A 23,019-nucleotide genomic window follows, 5' to 3' on the forward strand; every position below is an offset into this window, starting at 1 on the left:
GGGGGCCTAGAGGCCCGGGTACGCACCATCTCTGCGACCCATTTTTGGGTCAAATTCCAGTGGGCAAGCCGGTGACGTTGCGTGGGCGGCCTGTTTTTATTTCTACGGGACACTGTGCAACAATTTCAAGCGGTGTATTTATTTTATGAAAAAATATGTCACACATTTTAAGCGACATATTTATTTTGTCAAAATTGTGGTTGAGTACGATATCAAATCTGTGATGATTCTAAGGTCCCATTTGGCAGATTTGGACGTCTATGTATCAAGTGTCAATTGCAGGGTTTCATTTGATCACAACATGGATATATACATTGATCCAAAGTATGCAAGTATACCGGCACCATGTGACACAGCAAGGTTTGACAAAAAAATCAATGAACAAAATGCCAATTAACATCTTATTTTGGAACTACTACTTGCTTTTGTTTTATTTTACTTATTTTTTCTATCAATTGGCAAAAGCCACCAATAAAAGCAAGTCCAAGAATATGCAGTCCATATGTAATTTCTATGGGAATATTGCATTCCAAGAAATACTTGATGCAACGGAATGTTCCAAGAAAAGAAATAATTAAGTTGTGGCATGTTGTGTTAAACAAACTATTACAAGGTCAAAAAATAATTAAACCTTTACTTACTAACTTCTATACCGGTAAAAGTTCCAATCGACAGTTCAAAGTTGTAGACGAAAACTCAAATTTTCTCATGGAAGTCAAGGGAAGAGTCTTCTTGTGAAGGTTCATGAAATTAGCTGCCCGCTACCGTGCAATGACTACACTAGTTAGTCTCTCCGCCACTTTCAAAATTTATGCCATGTAACTTGGATTGGTCTGAAGTTTCAGCAGGCAGCAGCTATTGTTTTCAGTAGTCTCGTTCTTTTGAACAGTAAACTAGAAGTTGCTTGTGAATTGTGATAGCTAGCACACCACGTTGTTGGGATTCCCTGCCTTCGGTCTTTATGCCCAGTTGGATGAGTTCTTCATTGATCTACCTCACGATGTGATAGGATCTGGTAACTAATTTTCTTTTTTTATTTAAGTTTTGCCAATCAGGAATATATAGAACGCATGAGATTTGTTGACATGGTATTTGTTGCCTTAGTAACACATGAGAAAATAGCTCTTAAAAAACGCATGAGAAAATAACAATGTAGAAGAAAAACGGAAATGGATTCAGTAGATAGGGGAATACTGTAGGTGTACGCATTATCAGGAAATAAAAAGGGTAGAAGACAGTGAAACGTGGTAATCTTGCTGTTTTGGCTATATAGTGGAATCAGTGATAATCTTGTTAACTCATCAACAGGCTTCAGACCATCCTGCTCACAAAAACAGCAGGCAGCAGCAAGTACAGACAACAGCAAGTAGAAATGCGTGGCTTCCGTAACGCAGCAAATCCTGCTAGATCCATGGAGTACGTTGCAAATGTTTGGCTAAACTGAAATTCGTGATCAAAGGTCGCATGTATGCATTCAAACTCCATGCTAAAATTTGCCTCCTGATCATTTAATCTCTATGCTGCTACCATGGGAAAACGAGTACTTCATATTGCAGGAGAGGTGCATGAACACTACATCATTTGCCTGGCCACCACCACTTTCTTGGAGGCGGTGGAGGTGTAAGGATGTCTAGCATTGTCTCCTTCTCCCTTGGAGTCAGCGGAACCCCTCGGACCAGGTTCAGAGCCATAATGTGAACATTTGTCCTTTGCCTGTGCTTTTGGTAAGCCCAGATGCCAGCTGCTACACCTCCCACAATTACCTGCACAGAATGGAAACAATCAGGTGACCAAATGCTTCGTCTCGGATTCAGATTAGCAAATTTCAGGGGTTTTGGTGAGTCCCTAGCTCAGTAGCTCTTAAGGAGTAGCACATGCCATTACAACAGTTAGGTCAGACAAATGGAAACATGAACAAAATTAGATCCTCATTAGGGCTTACAGGTGAAAGCCATATCCCAGCAGTCTGAAGATCAAATTTAGGGGCATACAGGACCGTCTCTCCATACTCGTCCTCTAGTTTCTTGTAGATCTCTTTATCACTCTTTCCCGCTTTTATTTCATCACGAATGAGCTGCAAAATGCCATATCGTTAATGTCTGACCAAAAATATCAATTAAGCTACAGTGAAAAAGGGATGCTGTTAAATTAGCATAACTATTAATTGTTGTTTTCTCCTAGTTGCCAGACATTTCACCTACTGTGCATGGTTGTGTAACAATATATATACAAATATAGCAGAGGAAGAAAAGAAGCACAAAGCTTAACATCCGTTACCACTAGCTAGAGAACGTTCAAGTTTCAAACCAAGTTTTAAAAAGTTTAGTTCCAAATAGAACCTCAAAATCTAAGCACTAACATTTTCGAAAGCAAGAGTCAACAGACCCTTCACATATCAAGGAATACAAATTGTTTCCAGACATTGCTTGTCATGGAATAGATATCTCTGTCTAAAATGCAATGAGATGTTTTTGTCATCATCTTAAGATATCTAAAAATTTTCAAAGTTTGAGTGTCTCTGAAAGCCAGTAAACATTATAATGAAATATATTTTAAACCAAATGATTGTGCCAAAACAGATTCCATTTTTACAAACCGAGAGTCTAATACCTACATTATTCCAATTTCCAACAAGTCTTACCTGCACTAGGTCAATAACTGAATGGTTGATGCAGCAAAACATCAGAAACAAACACATGACAACATCATAACCTGATGAATTAAGTTACATAACAACTTAAAAAAGCTTATTTAAGAACAGTGTTTTTAACCACCAAGAGGTTAACCTAAGTTATTCAAGGGTATGGATATAAGAGATGTACCAAGCAATACAGCTGCTTTGAGTTTGAGGTATAATTGACAGTGTGAAAGCTAAGACATTTCAATATCCAAGATTTTTGTAATTAGTACTTTGCTCCAGAGATATAAAAAGTTGCAATGAAACAACAGAAAGGAACACATAATAATATCAGAAATCTGACTTATTCAGTTAGAGACTAACCAAAAATAACCCTATTACCATGAGTCTAGCAAACAAGTCATTCAAGGGTAAAAAAGGTTAGTACCTTTCTAAGCAGAATAGCAACATCAGCCTGTGAATCTTCAATTGATTGGCTACCACACTCAGTGCACCGGACATTGTGGCTTATATTTCTCGCACGATTTTCAATGATCTGCCTCTGCTTGACATCTTCCTCAGCTGCCATAGAAAAATCCAACGTACTTGATCTGTATACAGCACCCAATTAGCAAGGGATAGTGCCTGAGAGAAATGAAATTAGGCAAACAGATGAAGTCATAACTTGTGACATCACTCTATGACATGATAAGAGTTGCACAGAAACAAAATCGGATAATCACTTGTTCAGAAAGAACGGTAAACCAAACCGTCGATCAGGAATAATGAATACATGAATAATGAATACATGTGGTTCTCTTTCTTTTGAAAATTCAATGACCCGTCTTAAACTGATTTGTATATAAAATTGTCTGTCTAGATGTCAATCGATTGAAAAATAATATATCCATCAATCAATTTTCCCTACCATTAGATCCTCATCCAACAGCTCACCTGCAACCCCACTTTTTCTCATTTTTTCTGCTCCCAGATGTAGTTTGCGGACCCAATAGTCTTTTTTAAGAAAACCCAATAGCCTTTTAGGGGCTGTCTTTTACCGTTGGCTGTTGCCAGCCCAGAAATGGTTTGTTTATTTGTTTTTTCTCAACTAGAGTACAAACAAAATCCCCAAAACCCTAAGAAATAAAAAAACTTACAGGTGTCAAGAACAAATAAACAGGTGACAAGCTGATAAGTATGAAACAATTACTCCAACAAGTCATCATTGGCCAAAAGTGTAAAACAAACGAGAAATGGTATACGAAGTAGCGCTTGACCAAAATGACCTTTGCAATGCTTTTGCACACGCGCAAGAGAGGGGCAGCAACAAGACCAAGCTTCAGACAGCAGCAGGGCTCCTCCTTGCAACAGGAATAAACAGAATATGCAAGTGCAGTTCAGCAACAGGAATAAAAACAACTAATAGGTAAAATTTATGGGCCAACAACAAAATTACATGCAAAATTTGTGTTTTTTGTTTTCTTTTGACCATTGAAGTACAACAAAAAAGCCAAAAAATAAATAGAAATCAGATGAAACTTATAGGTAATTGGGATGCATATTTATTCAGATGAAACATGTGACTATGAATCTAAATAGAAATCGACATTTAACCGAAGCTTCACATGTTCAGAAGTTCAGATTTAGCTAAACCTGAGAGCTGAGGGAGTGAGTCTCCAGGTAAGATCTCAGATATTGTAGACATCCCAGACTAACTGAAATTAGGATCAAATTGTGAAAAGATAATTCATTCACCAAGGTTACCCTGACAAATTATACAGACATGATTGAGAGTGCACATTAATAGAGTGATGACCGAATACTACTGGCCATAGTGGCTCTAACAACCAGGAGCGTGTCCTATTGCAGCAAGTCAAGCATGAGTGGCCTAATTTTACAAATTATTGCAACACCAAATGCAGCCCATAATCTACTGTCACTAATTATTGTAGTGCAGCCGTGCCATGGCAAGACAGCTCCTGAGTGTTGTGTGTTTTGCTGTACAGACAAATGAAAAACAATCTCACTGACAGGCCTAAAGCCTCACAGCTGGGCCCAGGAGCTCACGCATAGAACACACACACACAGGGGCGGAACCAGGATGAACACCTCGGGGGGGGGGGGGGGGGGGGGGGGGGGGGGGGGGGGTTAAATAGTAGAGATTAAGGGCTAGAGCTAGAAATTAATGGTGACTTAGGCTTTGTCTACAGTATTTTAGAGGGGGGGCTGCAGCCCCCCTAGCCCCCCCCTTGGATCCGCCCCTGCACACACAAAGACACACGAACACACAGTGGTTTTGGTGCTGCAGTTGCTTGCTACTTTTCTCATTTTCTTTACTACTTATATACAGCCGTAGGCTACTACTAAGGACCAGATATTCTCCCAATTACTACAGGTATTAACCTCCTAATTGCCTATTATTCTCCTTAACTGTTAGCTAAAAATCTGCTAACTAAAGACTCTGCACCTAGACTCACAGCACGCATAGGATTCCTTCAACACTCACATCAGTGCTGCTCCAGATATCATAAAACTGCTTGACATCAACCAAAAAAAATATAGGATAAGCATATGCTAGTATGCATTTGTCAGCCCTACACACGTATGCATTAAGACTGAGCAGCATTGTCAACCTTAAATAAATATAGCATAAAAGGTGCTGCCCATAATAATCTTTGTGATACGGCATGCACAACGGACTTTAAAGTTTAGGCCTAAACACATTTTGTGTCTATCACAGTTTCAGACTTCCAGTTGCAAAATTAAACTTTCATCTAAATCACTCCAGACAGTCAAGTTGATCACCATACACCGTATACAGATATGACAGACAAGAAGGCAGACAACCAAAGTTTAATACAAGTAAAAACTCTTATCAAAGTCTATTTTAATTCAGAAGCACAGATCAGGCACTTTCAGGCGAGCAAGGTTAATTGAAAAAGAATGGCATGTAGAAACCTGTTGTAGCACAAACACTATACAAGATAAAAATTGACAGAATATCAGATTGCTAAATGTACGGAGAACCTTAGAAGATTTTCTAGTAAGGTTGTAGAAAAAGTTGCATGAGCACCATTTTTTATGTGTGAGGGTTATATTAATTCATTTGTATACTAGTGCGTACATGAACCTTTCCCACTGTTTTTAAATAAAAATTACAGATTAATAAAATAAAGCATAGCACGTGTAAAATCAAAGCTGATTAAGTGGGAAGAGGCAGTGTGTCAATCATCGATAGATGACATCACTAAAAAGGAAACCAAGCTTGTAGCAAAATGGCACATTAAGGCCCCCTTTGGCAGGGCTCCCTCACCGGCTCCACCACTGGCTTCATGCGAAGCCCTTCCAAAGGGTCACCAGGAAAACAGCTCCACCGAGGGAGCCCCGCAATACCCGCTCTCTGGAGCAAATCGGTGGAGCGGGAGCCAAAAAAAACTGGTTCCCCGCGGCTCCCTCATTGTCTTTGCGCGTGTTATTACCAAATTGCCCAACGAGTTAGCAAGAATCACACCAAAATTGCCACCGCTCCCCCCAAATCCTCTGAGTACCTGGAGGCGCGCCGCCTCTTGGCTGCCGCGGGTGCGCCGCCGGCCGTCTTCGATTTGGCCGGAGCCGGCGCAAGCACTGCCTGGCGGCTGGCGTCCCCGCCTCCGCCGAGGCTGCTGACGCCTGGAAGAGAAAGTCGAGATGTGGGTGGTGCTTGAGCGGTAGGGGAGCAGGCCGGAGAAGGGTGGCGAGGAGCAGTTGGCCGGAGGCGCGCGCGGCGGCTGCGGGGCGCGCGCGGCAGGCCAGAGAAGGGCGGCGGAAGCCCAGAGGAGACGGGGAAAATGAGGACCGGTCCACGCAGACGGAGAACGTGGAGAAAAAAGAAAAGGAGAAGGAAAAGGAAAAGAAAAGGTGAAGGAAAAAAAGAAAAAAAAAGAAAAAGGAGAGAGGAGTCCTTCTATTCATTACTAGCGAATATAGCCGTACAGATCTCAAATGCAACTCAGCTGATAACAACAACCGAAAAAGTCACATGTACAGAGGGAAATAGGACGGAGGCAATGACGAAAAATAATGGAAACTATTGCCTTCGCCAAAGAAGGTTGGGTTCTAAAATGAACCGGGCAACAACTTTTATGAAAGTTCTGCTATTTACGACTCACTCCCCGTTGACAAAGTTTTTACTCTCATAGTACTTCTTCTCAATGACTTCCTTCTTCTGGTTCCGCTTCTGCAAGAATTAAGAGGGCACAGCAAATATGAATACAAACTGCACCAGATTGATAGATCGGAATAAATAAAAAACTACGCAAACCCAACATGTTGCCAAGCATAGTACAAGAGGGAAATATTGATCCTAGGGAAACAGCCAAAATTTAATGAACACATGCAAGAAGCTTTACTCAAGCAAAAATGCATCAGCACAATATCAGTTACAATAGCTCCCATATGCGCATCACTGACATGAACAAGACAAAATCAAACCACATGTGTAACTGTGAAAAAAAAAATATATATATATATATATACACACACTACTGTACTACATGCTGCATATTGCATATAAAATATCACATTAGCTACCTGGTAAGCTTCATAATTAGCAACAATCCTCCTGATAATAGTACACCAGGCTCCCCGCCGCCCACCCTCACTCCCTGCCACCCAGCTTCCGGGCTTCACTCCTCCTTGCTTTCCACCGCCCCTCCCTGCTCCCATCGGATCCAGATCCGGCACGGGGCGCGGCTCGAAGAGAGGGATGACAGCCACCACGAGGCCCAACGTTTCCATCAAGACGGCCATCTCGACAAAAGCCATCGTCCCCATCGTGGACCTGTCCTCGCCGGGCTCCGCGGGTGCCGTGGCCAGCGCCTGCAACAGGCTCGGCTTCTTCAAGGTTGTCAACCACGGCATCCCCCGGTGTCCTCATGGAGAAGCTCGAGGCTAAGGCCCTGTTTAGATACAAACTCCTAAAGTTTAGTAGTGTACTAAAGTTTAGGACCCTCAAAATGCTAGTCTAAAGTTTAGTACAGGGCTGTTTGGATGGACTACTAATATTTAGGATCTTAGAGGGAAAATGTCATTTTTACCCCCCAATTACTCCTCTAAACTACCCCTGCACTGTTCACATCATTAATGCATGCGAGGGCAATAGGGGTAAAGGGAGACTTGGGGACCACTTTTAGGAGAAATAGGATCCATCAGTACCCCTTGGCCCTCCTAATGAAAATGGCCCTCCTAAAGTTTAGAAGTGCACTTTTAGGACTCATGTTTGGATGCACAAATCTTAAAAATATCCTAAAAGTAAACTCCTAATCTTTAGGAGGGTGTATCCAAACAGGCCCTAAGGCGCTGGGCTTCTTCTCCCTACCCTAGAACGACAAGCTGTTCACCTCCTCCACCGGTGCACCGCTCGGCTACGGCCATCGGAAGATCGGGCCCAACCGCGACATGGGGCTGCTCGAGTTCCTCATGCTCTCCGTGCCCGGCTGACCTCGCCGCCGAGACCGCGCGTAGGGGCAGCGGCAGGGCGCCCGCTCCAGCCGCCGCCACCCAATCCCCCCTCCCCCCTCGCCTCTCTGTTTTGAAGAAAGGAGAAGTTTTTTTCCCCTTTAACTCCCTCCCTTCCCTCATTTTTTCCACCCGAGCCCCCCCTAGAATTTGGACTGCAGGTTGATTTTATGAAAGTTGAGGGACTTTTTTGCAAAATGACCACAACATACGGAAAAAACTAGGAAGAAACCTTACTTGCTTTAATATTATTATAGGTAGAGATATTCACTAATTATAATGAACTCAAATTATAAACTAATGTTAAATCTTCAATTCATGTATTCAAACAATCCCCACAGCTAAGGACATAGAGGACATTTGGCCTCTTACATCCATTACTACGAATACAGAAGAAGCCGTTTTGCCAATCACTTTCCAAAATGGCTCCATCTACACTAGAGAAGCCTGGTGGAGTCAGAACCAGAGCCGTTTTAGAGGAGCCAGAGCCGTTTTAGAGGAGCCAGAGCCCTGCCAATCTGCCAATCTGACCCTAATCACCTAGTACGATACAAATATGTAGCTAAAAATCTTCGGTAACAGCCATAGTACACAGTTGACAGGCTATCAATACATAACAAATAATCATATATATGTTACATATTATCACAGATCAAATTGAAAAAAGTGTGCTTTAAAAAAAATTATACATTAATTTTCAAGCTGCAATGTTTTTTTTAAAAAACTACTATAGTTACACAGAATCACACGTACCATACTAACAGAAAAAAATAGAAAACTCAAGAAGCTTTCAGAAATAGAATACTCAAAACTTTTTCAAACACGAACACGTCCATTTTGCCAATATATCTACATTAACTGCACAATTAGCTAGATGTCACCGAAATGAAATGAAAAATTGATCTTATCAACCTATGTCTAGATCAATCATCGATCAGGTCACAAACAGGAAGCACAAAAAAACAACTTATGTCTCTCACATGCTCACAAAAACCCAAGCCTCCGTGTAACAATACCTCAGGCTTGGAATCAGTTTCATAAAGTCTCTGCTTAATGTCTCAGGCAAAGGAGAAAGACAACTTGCTCCACATGCTCACTCTGAAAGATACAGCACAAAGTAAAACAATATAATAATAAGTTCTTCAGTGACACAACCAGGGAAATGAGTTAATTAAGCAAAAGTCATTAGTTACAGAGCTTCAAACACACACCTCAGCTCAGATTATGTGACTGGTGATCCTGCTGTTCTGAACTTTCCTCACCTATCTTTGTACTCAAACCAATGTTTTGCAGATCACAGAGCCCCAAATTGACACGGAGAGCCCCAAATCTACACCCATATATGCCAATCCATCAACAAAAAATCTGAAAATCAAACAAAATTCACAAATACTTAAGCAAAAGCGCAGGCTGACTGCAAAATCACAGATTAAACAATTTGCTCTTCATTTGCTAACACAACCTGCATAAATCCAATATACCATCCGGAGAGGAGAGGAAGGAGCAGAAAGTACTACAGATGTTTTTTTAAAAAAATGTACTATGTACTTTCACAGAAACACATATATCATGGTGCTAGACTGCTAGTAGAAAACAGAATTCATGCACTAAAATCTTATGACCTGGTTATACAAAAAAGTTTTATAGTGATTAAATAAATATACATACAAAAAAGATACATCTTAGAAGTGCCGCACCAGGTATGCTGGCTAAGAGAGCTGCACACCTGAACAAAAAAAGAGAGATGAACAGTTCAATTCACAAATATCAAACGACAGAAAATGGTTGTGGCAAAAAAAAAATAGAAATTAACCACCAGTTTGAACAAATGGCTGCACATTAAGGCAGGAAGTGGTGAAATACTAAACATTGTACTAGTAAAAAGAGTCTACCTGGCAAGAAAGATCCCAAAAAAGAGCTGCTATAGAATTACAAATATTCCTCTTCACAGCTAGCTGCTGACAACCAGAATGAGATGAAGACTCCTGACTGGCAAGGCCCTGATTTAATTGACCAAAATAGCAAGAGGATGGGCCTGGTATAAAAACAAAATGAGGTGGTGGAAAAAATATTAGAGTACAGAACCTCGTAACAACAAAAAAAGAGCACTGAGTTAATTGAATCAAAATCCCGACCACCTGCAGCCGGCCTTAGCTGCACGGGGACAAGTAGAGAACTACAGGTCAAGACAAGTACAAAGAGACAAGTGACTTTGCCCTCAACAAACCTCTCCATTAGATTTATTATTTTGGTACTTGCATTAAGAAACACAAAATTTGTTATAAAAAGTCAATATAAAAAAACTTCAACAACCCAACATAAGAAAACACAACCAAAAGTTTTTTAAGGAACAATAAATGTCGGGATAATAGATTAGATTCTATGGATTACTAGATGAGAATAAAAAATTCATAATATCCAGAAAAGGGGGGGGGTAAAAATGTGAACAAACAAATTCATAAACAATACGAAAGTCAACATATTTCTGTGAGATATATGCAATTTATAACATATTGAAAGGTTTCTGTGCTTGTGAGTTTTAAGAAAGGTATCTAGTGTCGTTGCTTGCTATAAAGACAAATGAAAAAAGAAAAATTCACATCAATGCTGCTGCACTGGAGGATGGGAAAAAAGAATGTATACAACACTTAACAGGTAATAAATGAATAAATTTACAATGTATGATGGTAAATGAAAGGTCATATAAGTCAAATTAAATCACACTATGCACTGAATATTCTTGTCAAAAAAGATCCCAGTATTCAACCAATCATGTTACTATATGACAGGTCTCTGAAGGACACTGAGCACATGGACTACAGACTGAAGTATAATAATACCCAAACTTGCACACAAACACACATAGAAAAAAAAAGCTGGGATAAAGTACCTGATGTTGAAGGGAATGGACCAGAAAGGGTGTTGCTGTTGAGCCTCCTAACCATGGCAACATATCCAAGCTTTAGCATGCCAGGTGACAGCAAATGTTTAATGTGAAAAGCTTGAAGAACACCATTAATGGGAGGGTTGTACACTCACAAAGATTGCAGGCTCTGAAGGTAACACATAGCGGTGGGGATTCCATCGTACATGTGGTTGCTGGGAAGATAAGTGTCTTCAGCTTTGCAAGCTCGCCGATCTCTGATGGGATCAGGGCAGTGATGTTGTTCTCCAGGAGGATGTAGTAGAATTCCAGACCTGGCTTCTGGCCTTCCTTCCAAATAGGAATTAACTACTGTAAGTACAATAAATTTGATTAAGGGGGTGTTTGGATACTAGGTGCTAAACTTTAGCAGTGTCACATCGGATGTTCGGATGCTAATTACGAGGACTAAACATGAGCTAATTATAAAACTAATTGCAGAACCCCTAGGCTAATTCGCGAGACGATTCTATTAAGCCTAATTAATCCACCATTAGCAAATGGTTGCTGTAGCACCACATTGTCAAATCATGGACTAATTAGGCTTAATAGATTCGTCTCGCGAATTAGACTCCATCTGTGCAATTAGTTCTATAATTAGCATATGTTTAATACTCCTAATTAGTATCCAAACATTCGACATGACAAGTGCTAAATTTTAGCGGGTGGTATCCAAACACCCCGTAACTGCCCTATAGAATGTCAGATTAAAGTAAACATGACTGACACACATATGATCTGAGGTAGCAAAAAAATGTGGTTACAAAATTCCAGGTCATAGCTATGGTTCACAGGACACACAGAAACTGGCCATGAATAAAGAAAGACCCAATTTGCTTTGAATCGTTCGGGTAAGCAATTTGTCGTAAAGTTATGTAGGAAAAGACAAAATATGTATGCTTCGTGTTGGCCTTAGACAAACTATATCCCTACTGAACACAAGGCACTAAAATTTAAATGGAGCAGAAAGCATAATGGTAGAAATTCTTTCTAAACTTGAAATATATAAAATTGAGTGCTCTATGAACCCTACATGCACAAGCAGGCAGCATATACACTCAGCATGGGTATTTCATCATGTATAGGAAGCTTTGCTCACTGAATTTCATCATGCAGCTAAAAATAAAATAATATTTTATCATTAAAAACTAACAATATAGGCCAAAATAGGCTACAAACATGTATTGGTTTAATTACTTATCATACATTTTTTTATCATCAGTTAAAACATTATAAAAGGTGGTCAGCATCCTTGTTGTCTCACGGCAAGGATGGTATATGAAAAAAAAAGGGATTGTGCTGATCCAAGCAAACAAGAGCAAAAAGATAAGAAGCCAACCAAAAAAAGATTAAGAAAATAAAAGTAGTAACCTGCAGATGGCTTAAGTACTGAACATATCGATCATGAGTAAATAAAACTACTACTACTACTACCTATAGCAAGCAAGACCATTGCAATGAAATGATCCTAGTACAAGGAAAAATTAATCCTCTAGACAAACAAGAGTAACACACATTTACAAATGCATTGCACACAGCCTCTGAAGTTACTACTTTAAGAACCCCAGAGTCTTAACTCACATCATGCCTCGTGAGAAGTCATGGAGTGTCCATAACCTGCAAAACAAGGATGCCCTTGTTCAGCTGTGTCAAAAAGAAGCAAAACTGGTGTGAAACCTACTGGTTCTATGTGCAGGGTAAGGAGAAAAAGGGCAAATGCTTGGATCTGAAAGCGCATCATGATTGGACAAAACACGTTGGACTCTACTTGTGGCGCCTGCCGCAGCGTCGTCAGACGGCCACTCCATGCGGCTGATTGGCGGGCCCGGCCGGCCGTCGCGCATCGATGGCTATGCTGCCGTGCGTGTCCCGGCGGCCGCGCGCGATGATGCGCCCGTGCCCACACGGCCGGGGACTCTGGATGATGCGCCCGTGCCCACACGGCAGGGCCCACACGTGACATGTGGTTCTCTTTCTTTTGAAAATTCAACTGATTTGTATATAAAATTCCAAGACAACAACTGGAGGCACTCGTGCGTTTAGATCACCAACACAAACATGGGTCTCCCTGCCTTTGAGATACTGCTGGTGCTTCTTCTTGCCTTACCAAACCATCTCTCTTGCGCACATTCTACAGCGGACATCCTCCTACAATGGAAATACAGCATGTACGACCCCACGTCCTCAGGCTGCCTGGAAACATGGATCTATGGCACCAGCCCATGTAACTGGACTGGCGTTACATGCAGTGCTATGGTGCCTCACGATCACGGCCATGGTCGAAGTGATGTTGTCCAGGTTGTAAAGAGCATATCCCTTGCAGAGTGTTTCCTTCAGGGGACATTGGATATACTCGACTTTTCATACTTACCTGAGCTCTCTTTCTTGGATCTGTCCAGTAATTACCTTTCGGGATCTCTCCCAGCATCCATAGGTAATCTTTCTAAACTAAACTATCTCAATCTCTCTCATAGTTCCGGTGCTGGGTCACTGAGCGGGCACATCCCAGAAACACTTGGCATGCTAGTATACTTACACAAGCTCGATTTAAGGGGCAACAAATTTTCTGGCCTGATACCTTCTAGTTTGGGAAATTTGACCGGATTGGATTACATGGACCTTAGCTCTAACAGTTTATCTGGTCATATTCCTCATGAGATTGGGATGATGCAAGGCTTGACTTTGTTAGATTTATCCAGCAATAGCATTGGTGGCTCAATTCCTGGAATAATTTGGAATCTAACAAGGCTAGTATTATTGGATCTTTCGTCCAATCGTATTGTAGATTCCATTCCTCCAAGCATAGGAAATCTACGAAGATTAGAGTCCTTCAATGTTACAAACAACAAGATCACTGGATCCATTCCTTTAAGGATTTCAAATCTAACAATGTTAAAATCATTCGATCTTTCCTTCAATCATATAGTAGGTCCCATTCCTCCAAGCATTGGAAATCTAAGAAGATTAATGTCCTTCAGTTTTGCAAACAATGAGATCACCGGATCCATTCCTGTAAGCATTTCAAACCTAACAAGGTTAGAATTGTTTGATCTTTCCTCCAATCAAATAACTGCTTCCATTTCACAATGCATAATGAATTTAAGCAGACTAAAATTCTTCAATCTTTCCAGCAATCAAATCACTGGTTTCATCCCTGAAAGCATAGGAAAATTAACCAGGTTAGAACTCTTGGATTTTTCCAATAATAAAATAAACGGTTGCATCCCTTCCACCTTCTGGAATTTGACCTCTCTAACTACAATTGCCCTTTATTCCAATCAGATGAATGGTCTTCTACCACCCGAAATAGGATCGCTGTTCAACCTCTCATATCTAGATTTAAGTAGCAATCAGTTTAGGGGAAGCATTCCATCTCAGATAGGAAATAGCTTGGGTTTGTCAATTTTGCGCATGTCAGACAACATATTAATAGGACCAATACCAAAAGAGATTGGGAATTGTTCTAAGCTATATGAGATGGATTTGAGCAGAAATAATCTAAGTGGTGCCATACCAGAGACTTTAGCGCATCTGCACCAATTACACATTCTAAATTTATCATTTAACAGTTTGAGTGGCAGATTCGAGGACACTTTTACCCCATTAGACTATACCATGGTCTTGCTTGACCATAATATGGATATATGTGGTGATCCAAATTATGGCTTGAAACCATGTGTCGCACAGACTTAGACAAAAAAACCAATAAAAATCTTCTTATGGTACTGCTTCTAGCTTTTGGTACCTTTTGCTCCATTTGTCTCGGAATAGGGTGCATGACGATTGTTAAAAGGAGGAGGAAATTCACAAAAGCCAACAGCATAAGTGCACCTCAAGATACGGTCTCCATATGGAATTTTGATGGGAAGGTTGCATTCCAAGACGTACTTGACGCAACAGAATGTTTTGATGAAAAATACAGCATTGGTATTGGAGGATACGGGTCTGTCTTCAGAGCTGAGCTTGAAGGAGGGCGCGTATATGCCATTAAACTGCTCCATTCTGTTGAAGACTATACTGATGAGAAAGGATTTCATGCAGAAATCCAAGTTTTGACAAAAGTCAGGCACCGATGCATAGTCAAGTTGCATGGATATTGTTCTCACTCCAAGTGCAAATTTCTTGTTTACGATCTCATTGAAAGGGGAAGTTTAGAATCCAATTTGCAGGAGGAACAGCATGCCAAGGAGCTTGACTGGTCTAAAAGAGCTGCAGTGGTGAAAGACGTAGCTCAAGCTCTCTCTTACCTGCACCATGACTGTGATGTACCCATTATACATCGTGACATCAAAAGTAGCAATATCTTGTTGGACCGCAATTTTAAGGCTTATGTGTCCGACTTTGGGATGGCTAAGCAGCTCAAGCATACTTGCTCAAGTTGGAGCACGATCTTTGCAGGGACATGTGGCTATATAGCCCCAGGTAAAACGCTTTACTCGTTTACTATAGAATGCAACCTCAGTTAGCAAGTATTCTCCTGATTTTCGTGGTTTCATTTCTTTTCACAGAATTGGCATCGACAATGCTATTTACTCCTGATTTTCGTGGTTTCATTTCTTTTCACAGAATTGGCATCGACAATGCTATTTACAGAGAGGTGTGATGTATATAGCTTTGGTGTGGTCACCATGGAAGTAATCATGGGTAAGCACCCAGGGGAGCTGCTGCTTCCGTTCTTCTGCCGAACAGAGCAGCATACAAAGCTCAAGGATATATTGGACCAGCGCATCACAGCACCAACGAGCGACGAGGAGAAAGACATCATCCTGCTCCTTCTGGTGGCCTTCGCTTGCTTGCAAATCTGCCCAAAAGCCCGCCCAACAATGCAGCAGGTGTATCAAGCACTCACAGACAAGAGCTGCCCAACAGACATCCAGAAGCCCATTCACCAAGTCAGATTGCAAGACCTGCATGATCTATGCGGCACCATAAGGAATATATGATGATTTTGTAGTCTCCGCATTAAGTTATTTGGCCAATGCGTCTTTTATTGTGTCAATTTGCCTAGACCCAATGTATTCGATAATTGACATAGATATTGCACAGATGGTCCGTAAAACTTCTCTTAAGGCAACAAATAATCACCAGTCATTCAAATATAACCACAACTGCAATAATAGAAAGATCAATCTTGGATTTTGATGAAATGAATTGCTATTAGTAATTTTCCTTTACTGAGCACCATAGTTTGCTTATACGTGAGCCTCCTCTCCAGTGAACATAATGTTGATGTTATGCTCTATTACTAAGTGTAGGATCATCTCTCGTTGATGCGACCCTTTGATACAAACACATGGAAACAAAATTGCTGGGAGTGCCAGCCTTTTACTCGCTTGCAGCTTTCTGGAGCTCGTCCCAGGTTGTGATCTTCTCTCTAGGCTTGTTTCTCAGCTGCCCTGCCATCTTTTCCTTGGAATCAATCTTCTCCCAACCACTGAATGGCACAAAACGAACATTGTTTTGTTTTAGGATCTCAACAAGTCCTGTCCTTCCATGCTTCTTCGAATCAGACGGGGGCTTTAACACACCCTTGATATCATCTTCGAGGATGCTAGCCACCTATTTGTTAACCCATAAACAGAAAAAAATCATAAATAACATATCAAAATGGCAACCAACAAATAAATACAATGACAGCGCTAAATGTGAAGTTTTTATGGTGTGAGGACCGTTGAGGTTCCAGTAGTGTCATGAACATGCAAAAGTAAACTATTCTTCCCCCACCCATACTAACAGACGATCGAAAAGTAACACCCATATCCCCACCCATACTAATAGATGCTGGAAAAGTAACACCCATATCTTGGATGACTTAACATTGGTGGATTTCTCAAGATTTTGTCGCAAATAAATGTTGGTCCCAGGACATTATTGTCAAAGTGACAAAAGAACAAGCAAAAGCACTCTGATATGGGTGTATGCAAAGCGTAATTTCGTAGCAAACTAACGTCTTGCAATCTACACATAAGGAATGAACGATAAAACTATAACAAAGGTACCTACTGTTTCTTCCGCACAGTGGAGATTTGTCGCAACGATCCCAGTTGGTCCTCTCTTTAACCATCCTACCACATACAACCCTGATTCCACAGTGGTTGTCTCTGACTCGCTGCTCAGGACTCTGCCTCTCAAATTTGGCACAACTCCTAAAATGAACCAAGGATCATCATGCAAAAGCAATTGCATATGCTCTTCATGGAGCAAAAATGAGCTCCAAGGTAGCAGGAAAAAAAAGCAGTATTATGCACCTCTGTTTTTGTCGAAAGGCAAACCTTGTACAGGCAAAGATTTGTAACCAATACTTTTCAAGACCAGACTAAGAAGAAGGCAGCATATTAGATGCATCTCAAAAATTAAATGGTTAGGTAAAAAACCAGGAAAGCATAAGCATGAGCCAAAATACTTACCCACATTTTAGGTCTTCAAACTCACCAGTTCCAACAGCCACCTGCTTACCAGTTACTTCATCACCTACATAACAAACAAGAATATTTATCAGAAAGCTCAAGAACTGATCAAGAAGATTCATTTCTAACCTGCTACACCAGACCTTTTAAAGCTGTCTTCTCAAGTTGAACAGCACCAACTGTGGAACCATTTTCTGAAGGGATGAACTTGATAGGTCTCCTGAAAAACACAAAATGAAGCTCCTTTTGGTCACTGTAACTGTTGTCCTTATGCACACTTGCAGCTTTGGACAGCAACTCATAAACCCTTCTTTGGATTCTACTATTCCTCATCTCCTCCTGCAATTAGATAGCAACATTTCCTTAGTCAAGAAAAGGTGAAAGGTAACTAGGTAAATCAATTTATTGGAGTTTTGAAAGCAGGGGTGGACCCATGTTGTGCTGAGTGGTGGCCCTCACTCAAGTTCAGCCACAAGCTCATTAAGGCCCTTCAATCACCGTTAGTGCCCTCAATTGCAAAAACCATGTGCCCCCACTCATTTGGGCCAAGTGACTCTACTGACCGAAAGAGGGAAATTGGTACTATGATCGTGTTTTTTAATTAACCTCTGTAGAGCCCAACAATTATATTCTTGCATTAGCTTTTCTTTTACCCATTCTAAATTCTAGTTGTATTTTGAGACGAACTCTAAGTTTTGTCTCCTGATGTGCAACTCTTTTATTCTTACTAATAAGGTGCTGTAAGGTGTTCCTTTTGTCCGTAGGATATGCCTATATGAAGTTAAGTAGACATCCTAAGCAATGAAAAACTCGATTTTATTTTCTATTCACCTATTTCTACGTACCATGCAAAGGGCGTCAAAATTATATAACAATTGTTCATCTTTCTCGTCAAAGACATGAGATCCTGCAACATGGAAGCAAGAACTAGAAATTCCGTGATCGCTACAGATGAATATGACCTGCGGCTGGGGAGAGCAACGTCGTTGATCATCCATGGTGGATCTATTTTTTTCTGACAAATGTATAGTCTTTATTCTAGCCTTTGCATGAGACATGCACCCAATGGCCCATTAATACAATTTTCAACCATAAGCCATCACAGGTAGATAAAATCCAACAAAAATCAAGATGAAAAAATAGAACAATTTATAAAAACATAAAAATAATTAAGAATTATGGATACTTTCTGGTCAAGACAAACATTTAACCAATGTTTTAATTTCTAGATATGAAAGATTATAATGGCAAATGAAATCCACCGCTTATGTATGAGTTTCTAGTGGCAGCAGTTCATATGCAAGTTCATCTTAATTTATTTTAGTGTGTGGAACTAGCTGCAGTGTTTTAAAGGCGATAAGGCGACCTTGGAAATCTGTGCACGCCTTATCGCGTAGGCGACAAGGCGGACCGGTTCCCCAAGGCAAGCTGGGTCTGCCTGGACACCTAGGTGCCGCCTTTAAAACACTGATTAGCTGCATCTACAGAGTGCCCTCACTTAGGCTTCGTGCTGGGTCCGCCCCTGCTTGAAAGCAGAATGTCCACTTAGTGAGACATTGAACAAGAAGCCTTATCACTGCTGTGGGTTTAGTATCAGTAAATGAGTAATTCTTACTATTGCTACCAAGATCTCATGCTAATATTTGTACATCACACGAAAATTATATGAAAACTTGCTTACAATCTGCACAATACATCATAAAATGGCCCTAACTGCCATGATAGAGCAAAAACTCCAGGTCCTATATAAGCCAGATTTAAGAAAGCCAGGATAGTAAAAGAAAACGACCAGTCCCACAGCTCAAAAGAAAAAGGAAAATAAGTTAAAGGCACAAACCTCATCTGCAGGCGAAGTTGCAAGATCAGCTTCGTTGATGCAAATACGAACATTTTTCAAACCTGCATGGACATGATGTCAAACTTAGAATGACAGCATGATAATGAGATAGGCTAATACTAATGTACCGCGTGTCAAATGTCAAACACTGCAAGTGTTCAAACAATTGTCAAAAATACCTAAAATTTCACGCAACTCCTTTGCTGTGCATGCTGCTTGTATGGGACCCCGTCGCCCAACCAAGTGTACCTTCCTTTACATGCAACATAAATAGAGAATTATGTATTATGTAATCATCAGTAATATATGGAAGTAAACTACAAAGAAAAAAAATATAAGTCTGGTTTCAATATTAAAGTGAAAAGATACCTTATTGTGCTGCCACGTAGAGCATCCAACGCATAATCAGCAATATCTGTAGTAGCCAACTCAGTTTTACAGCGTAAAAGAATACGTGCAACATCAAGAGCAACATTTCCCTGCAATTAATCATGTTATGATAACGAATGGTATCGCATTCATAAAAGTACTTCAAGCAACATGTAAACAAAATGAAGGATCATGAGCTCACAAATCAAATAAAATTATAGATCAACTGTCTATCAAGGTTAAATAAAAGTGCAATTGTGAGTCAGTTCTCTTGGCCCCAAGATGTTGGTAATTTATTCAAATGCTAATATACAAAGAAAAACCAAAAAAATACCTGACCAAGGATGACTGCAGATTCTGTGTTTTTCAAATCAGGAGACAAGTCGCACATGTCTGGATGTCCATTGTACCACCAGACAAACTCGCGAGCTGAATGAATTCCTTTCAGATCCTAAAATGCCGCCCATGATGATACTAGAGATAAATAATTCCATCTAAAAAATGAGATAATCTCAACCACATAGGCAATGAAGATGCTAGCATTATAAACTCCACATGCACCCTGCTGACTACTTAATACCTAACTACTGCAATATATGAGGAAACACCAAAAATCAATTAGATTACAGTTAAATGATATTTCTGAAATGTGGTGCGACAGAAGTCAAAAGTCATACCTCTCCAGGAATACCAAGTGACCTATCACTTTCTGCACCATAAGCAAGAACAACCTGTTGATGAATAAATACAATCTCAACCAATTACTTATATAAGTTCTGGAAAAAGTAGTAATAGAAAAAATGAAATGAGACATCCTCTTGGGAAATGGATATTTAACTCAAGGTTGAACTTACAACATGATATGTTTTGCGAAGCTCTGACAGAGATATATCCCTTCCCAGTGTTACATTCCCAAAGAATGAACAGCTGCCATTTGCAGCTACACGAGAAAATTGATTTACCACAATCTGTTGGAAAGTTGAAGTAAACTTAGGTTTACAAACAATTTATATAGTGCCATAAGCATGAAAATTGGAAAGGAAGGTACAATCAAATAACCATAATACAACATCTAGCAGGTCCCAAGCAGTAGTTAAAACTATTAATTGGCAAAGCAAGATCTCTGCATTATATGAACAAAACAATATTGCCCTAACCTGATAACCACTACAGTAAATGAATAAATTGATAAAAACAAGTGAGGAAATAGGAAATAGGTGACCAATTCCAAACTGGTATTTTTCACTTAGTTGCAAGGGTGCAAAGATGAAAGGTTGATTGAATTTCAGTTCCAGAAATGATAACTGCAAAAACAACCACCTTTGTTTCTGGATGATCTGGAGCCACTCCAGAACGAACTAGGCCAAATGGTGTGGGGAGCCTATCAATGATATCAACTTGTGCTCCTTCATGACTCTTCAGCATCTGATTAACCCACCAAAGGTAGCACCAATGAATACCACGAAGAAACAAATAATTGTTAAAACGGAATAAATCTGAAGAACAGTTCCAACAGAAAGCTCCTAGAGCGTTGGACAGCAAACATGTTTCTGGGAAAATCTAGTTCAGTGAAGGTATTGAATCATATGTTCTTTTCATCATTTTAGCATTTGGTCATTGTACAGCAATGCTGCAGGTTCCAACACATTTTGATTAGAAAAAAAAATGCATCGCTCAACTAATAATTCCACCAGAGCACATGGAATTCTTATTGACATTGGTACACAAACTAATGAAACCACAATGAGCAAACATAGTTAATAATGCAGCACACTTCAAGGATAAATACTGAAGAAATCGTTAATCTCCTATGAAACCACAATACTCCTGCAGAACTGATGAGGACGGCCGAAAGCAAGGCCCTCAGAAGCAGAGTCGCGAAGTTACGCAACAGCCAGTGCAATCCGCATACCCTGTCGGCGGTGTAGAACCCTGCAGGGCCGCTACCGACGACGCAGACATGGAGCGGCTCGCGCACGAAGGCGGAGAAGCCCCTCGTCGGCGGCCCCTGGACAAGCAGCGGCCGCAGCCTCTCCACCGCGCGGGAGAGGAGCCGCAGACCGCGGGCCATCTCGGGAGCGCCGAGAGCGCTGGCGCCCACACCCGTGGCGGCGTGGGGGCGTGGGCGCGCGGCCGGCGGGGCTGCGGGGGGTGAGGGCGACCGGCGAGGCGGGCAGGCGGCGACCTGGCGGGTGGCGGCGAGCCGGCGACCGACGACGACGACTCGACGAGGGCAGGGCAGGGGCCAGGGGCAGGAGGCGGCGCGGCGCCGACGGCAGTCGGGGCGGGTGGCGGCCAGCCGGGAGGCGCGATTTTTTTTAATTTTAACCCAATAACCTCTCCCAACAAATATTTCCCTCCAATGACTTTTTAGTCGCGCCAATGACACGACAAGATCACATTATCGTGCCACATGTATTGACACGATAAGGCCACCACGCTGGAAAGAGCCGATGATATGGAACACTCCTTCCACGCCAATGCATGTGGCGCGACAAAGTGATTTTGTCGTGCCATCGTGGTGTGACTATCTAAATAAAATAGTATTTGAGCTTCAAATATTACGAAATTTTGTATGCGCGTTGTAAAAAATGTAAATAATCTATTTTAGTAACCTACAGAGTTACATATTTTAAAATCTATAGTTTCAAAGTAGGCTATGTATTATCCCTATATCTATATTAGGCTACTGTTAAATTTACCCACTTTTGGATCATCCTAATAAAATAGTATTTGAACTCCAAATGTCGCGAAACTCGGCATGCATATAAGGTGTAAAGATTTCATTTTATTAACACCCCCAAGGCTAAGTGTTACATATTTTGAAATCTATAATTTCAAGTAGGCTATGTATTATCCCTCTTAGGGCAGATCATAAGTGTTGGAAAAATAATTTAACTTTGCATATTTTGTTTTCTTAAATTTAATTAAGTAGCCCCAAACTCCAACAAGACTATGTTATAAGATATATTTGTCACATTTTAATTATGTTGAAGCCATCAATTATTATACAACTGATTTTATTCAATTTCAAATTAGTCCAATGGATATTACTAGCTTAAATCCAAGTGTTACAAAATTACCACCTGCTATGTGATGTCCTTTATTTACAATGTATGAGGAAACTATTCCTTGAAAGCTTATGTGTTATGAAAGATACAAAGGGCACGTTTAGCTAGCAGAAACATTTCTATTTCTACAGAGAATTACTAGAATCTATGCTAAATATTGAAAAGGTGAAACGTTTCACCCACGAATCACTTGAAACGTTTCTCCTTTTTTGCCTAGGAGCATGAAACGGCCATAAATCAGTTTCGCATGATTCTATTCACCGTTTCCAACCCTCTCTCTGGTCTGGTAGCGGTCCTCT

At 40.7% G+C, this 23,019-nt stretch overlaps 3 protein-coding genes and 1 long non-coding RNA gene across 10 annotated transcripts; 1 reads left to right on the forward strand and 3 right to left on the reverse strand.

Annotated features, from left to right (window-relative positions):
- Positions 1 to 1,238: 1,238 nt before the first annotated feature.
- On the reverse strand, positions 1,239 to 6,466 carry LOC117833267 (cytochrome c-type biogenesis CcmH-like mitochondrial protein). 4 transcript variants are annotated; one of them, XM_034712706.2, is made up of 5 exons: positions 6,166 to 6,466; positions 3,904 to 3,978; positions 3,066 to 3,228; positions 1,943 to 2,074; positions 1,239 to 1,763 (listed from the first exon to the last, which is right to left on the reverse strand). In XM_034712706.2, exons 3-5 carry the CDS (start codon positions 3,204 to 3,206, stop codon positions 1,578 to 1,580), a joined length of 459 nt encoding a protein of 152 aa, XP_034568597.1. In that variant the 5' UTR covers positions 3,207 to 3,228; positions 3,904 to 3,978; positions 6,166 to 6,466; the 3' UTR covers positions 1,239 to 1,577. The 4 variants fall into 4 exon arrangements, with proteins under 4 accessions (XP_034568597.1, XP_034568598.1, XP_034568595.1 ...); XM_034712707.2 differs by lacking the exon at positions 6,166 to 6,466 and adding an exon at positions 4,271 to 4,723; XM_034712704.2 differs by lacking the exon at positions 6,166 to 6,466 and having other exon boundaries at positions 3,904 to 4,723.
- Positions 6,467 to 7,207: 741 nt separating this feature from the next.
- On the reverse strand, positions 7,208 to 12,770 carry LOC117833266 (uncharacterized). Of its 3 annotated transcripts, none has more exons than XR_011898954.1 (7): positions 12,618 to 12,770; positions 11,153 to 11,348; positions 11,004 to 11,050; positions 10,006 to 10,148; positions 9,325 to 9,839; positions 9,130 to 9,211; positions 7,208 to 7,554 (listed from the first exon to the last, which is right to left on the reverse strand). It is a non-coding gene; the product is annotated as an uncharacterized lncRNA (long non-coding RNA). The 3 variants fall into 3 exon arrangements; XR_011898952.1 differs by having other exon boundaries at positions 7,212 to 7,554; positions 11,153 to 11,323; XR_011898953.1 differs by lacking the exon at positions 7,208 to 7,554 and having other exon boundaries at positions 8,771 to 9,211; positions 11,153 to 11,323.
- Positions 12,771 to 13,055: 285 nt separating this feature from the next.
- LOC117833858 (uncharacterized) lies at positions 13,056 to 16,105 on the forward strand. Its single transcript, XM_034713456.2, is given in 3 exon segments — positions 13,056 to 14,718; positions 14,721 to 15,458; positions 15,603 to 16,105. Coding segments are annotated over 3 exon segments (2,739 nt in total). The 5' UTR covers positions 13,056 to 13,094; the 3' UTR covers positions 15,980 to 16,105.
- Positions 16,106 to 16,150: 45 nt separating this feature from the next.
- Positions 16,151 to 21,982, reverse strand: LOC117833857 (NADPH:adrenodoxin oxidoreductase, mitochondrial). Of its 2 annotated transcripts, none has more exons than XM_034713454.2 (13): positions 21,562 to 21,977; positions 20,970 to 21,074; positions 20,504 to 20,617; positions 20,327 to 20,380; positions 19,984 to 20,100; positions 19,650 to 19,759; positions 19,460 to 19,533; positions 19,281 to 19,342; positions 17,587 to 17,782; positions 17,444 to 17,507; positions 17,285 to 17,352; positions 17,040 to 17,182; positions 16,151 to 16,595 (listed from the first exon to the last, which is right to left on the reverse strand). In XM_034713454.2, exons 1-13 carry the CDS (start codon positions 21,718 to 21,720, stop codon positions 16,362 to 16,364), a joined length of 1,500 nt encoding a protein of 499 aa, XP_034569345.1. In that variant the 5' UTR covers positions 21,721 to 21,977; the 3' UTR covers positions 16,151 to 16,361. The 2 variants fall into 2 exon arrangements, with proteins under 2 accessions (XP_034569345.1, XP_034569346.1); XM_034713455.2 differs by having other exon boundaries at positions 16,458 to 16,595; positions 17,036 to 17,182; positions 21,562 to 21,982.
- Between the last annotated feature and the right edge of the window lie 1,037 nt (positions 21,983 to 23,019).

The sequence above is a fragment of the Setaria viridis genome, chromosome 8 (assembly GCF_005286985.2).
Source record: "Setaria viridis chromosome 8, Setaria_viridis_v4.0, whole genome shotgun sequence".
NCBI lineage: Eukaryota > Viridiplantae > Streptophyta > Magnoliopsida > Poales > Poaceae > Setaria > Setaria viridis.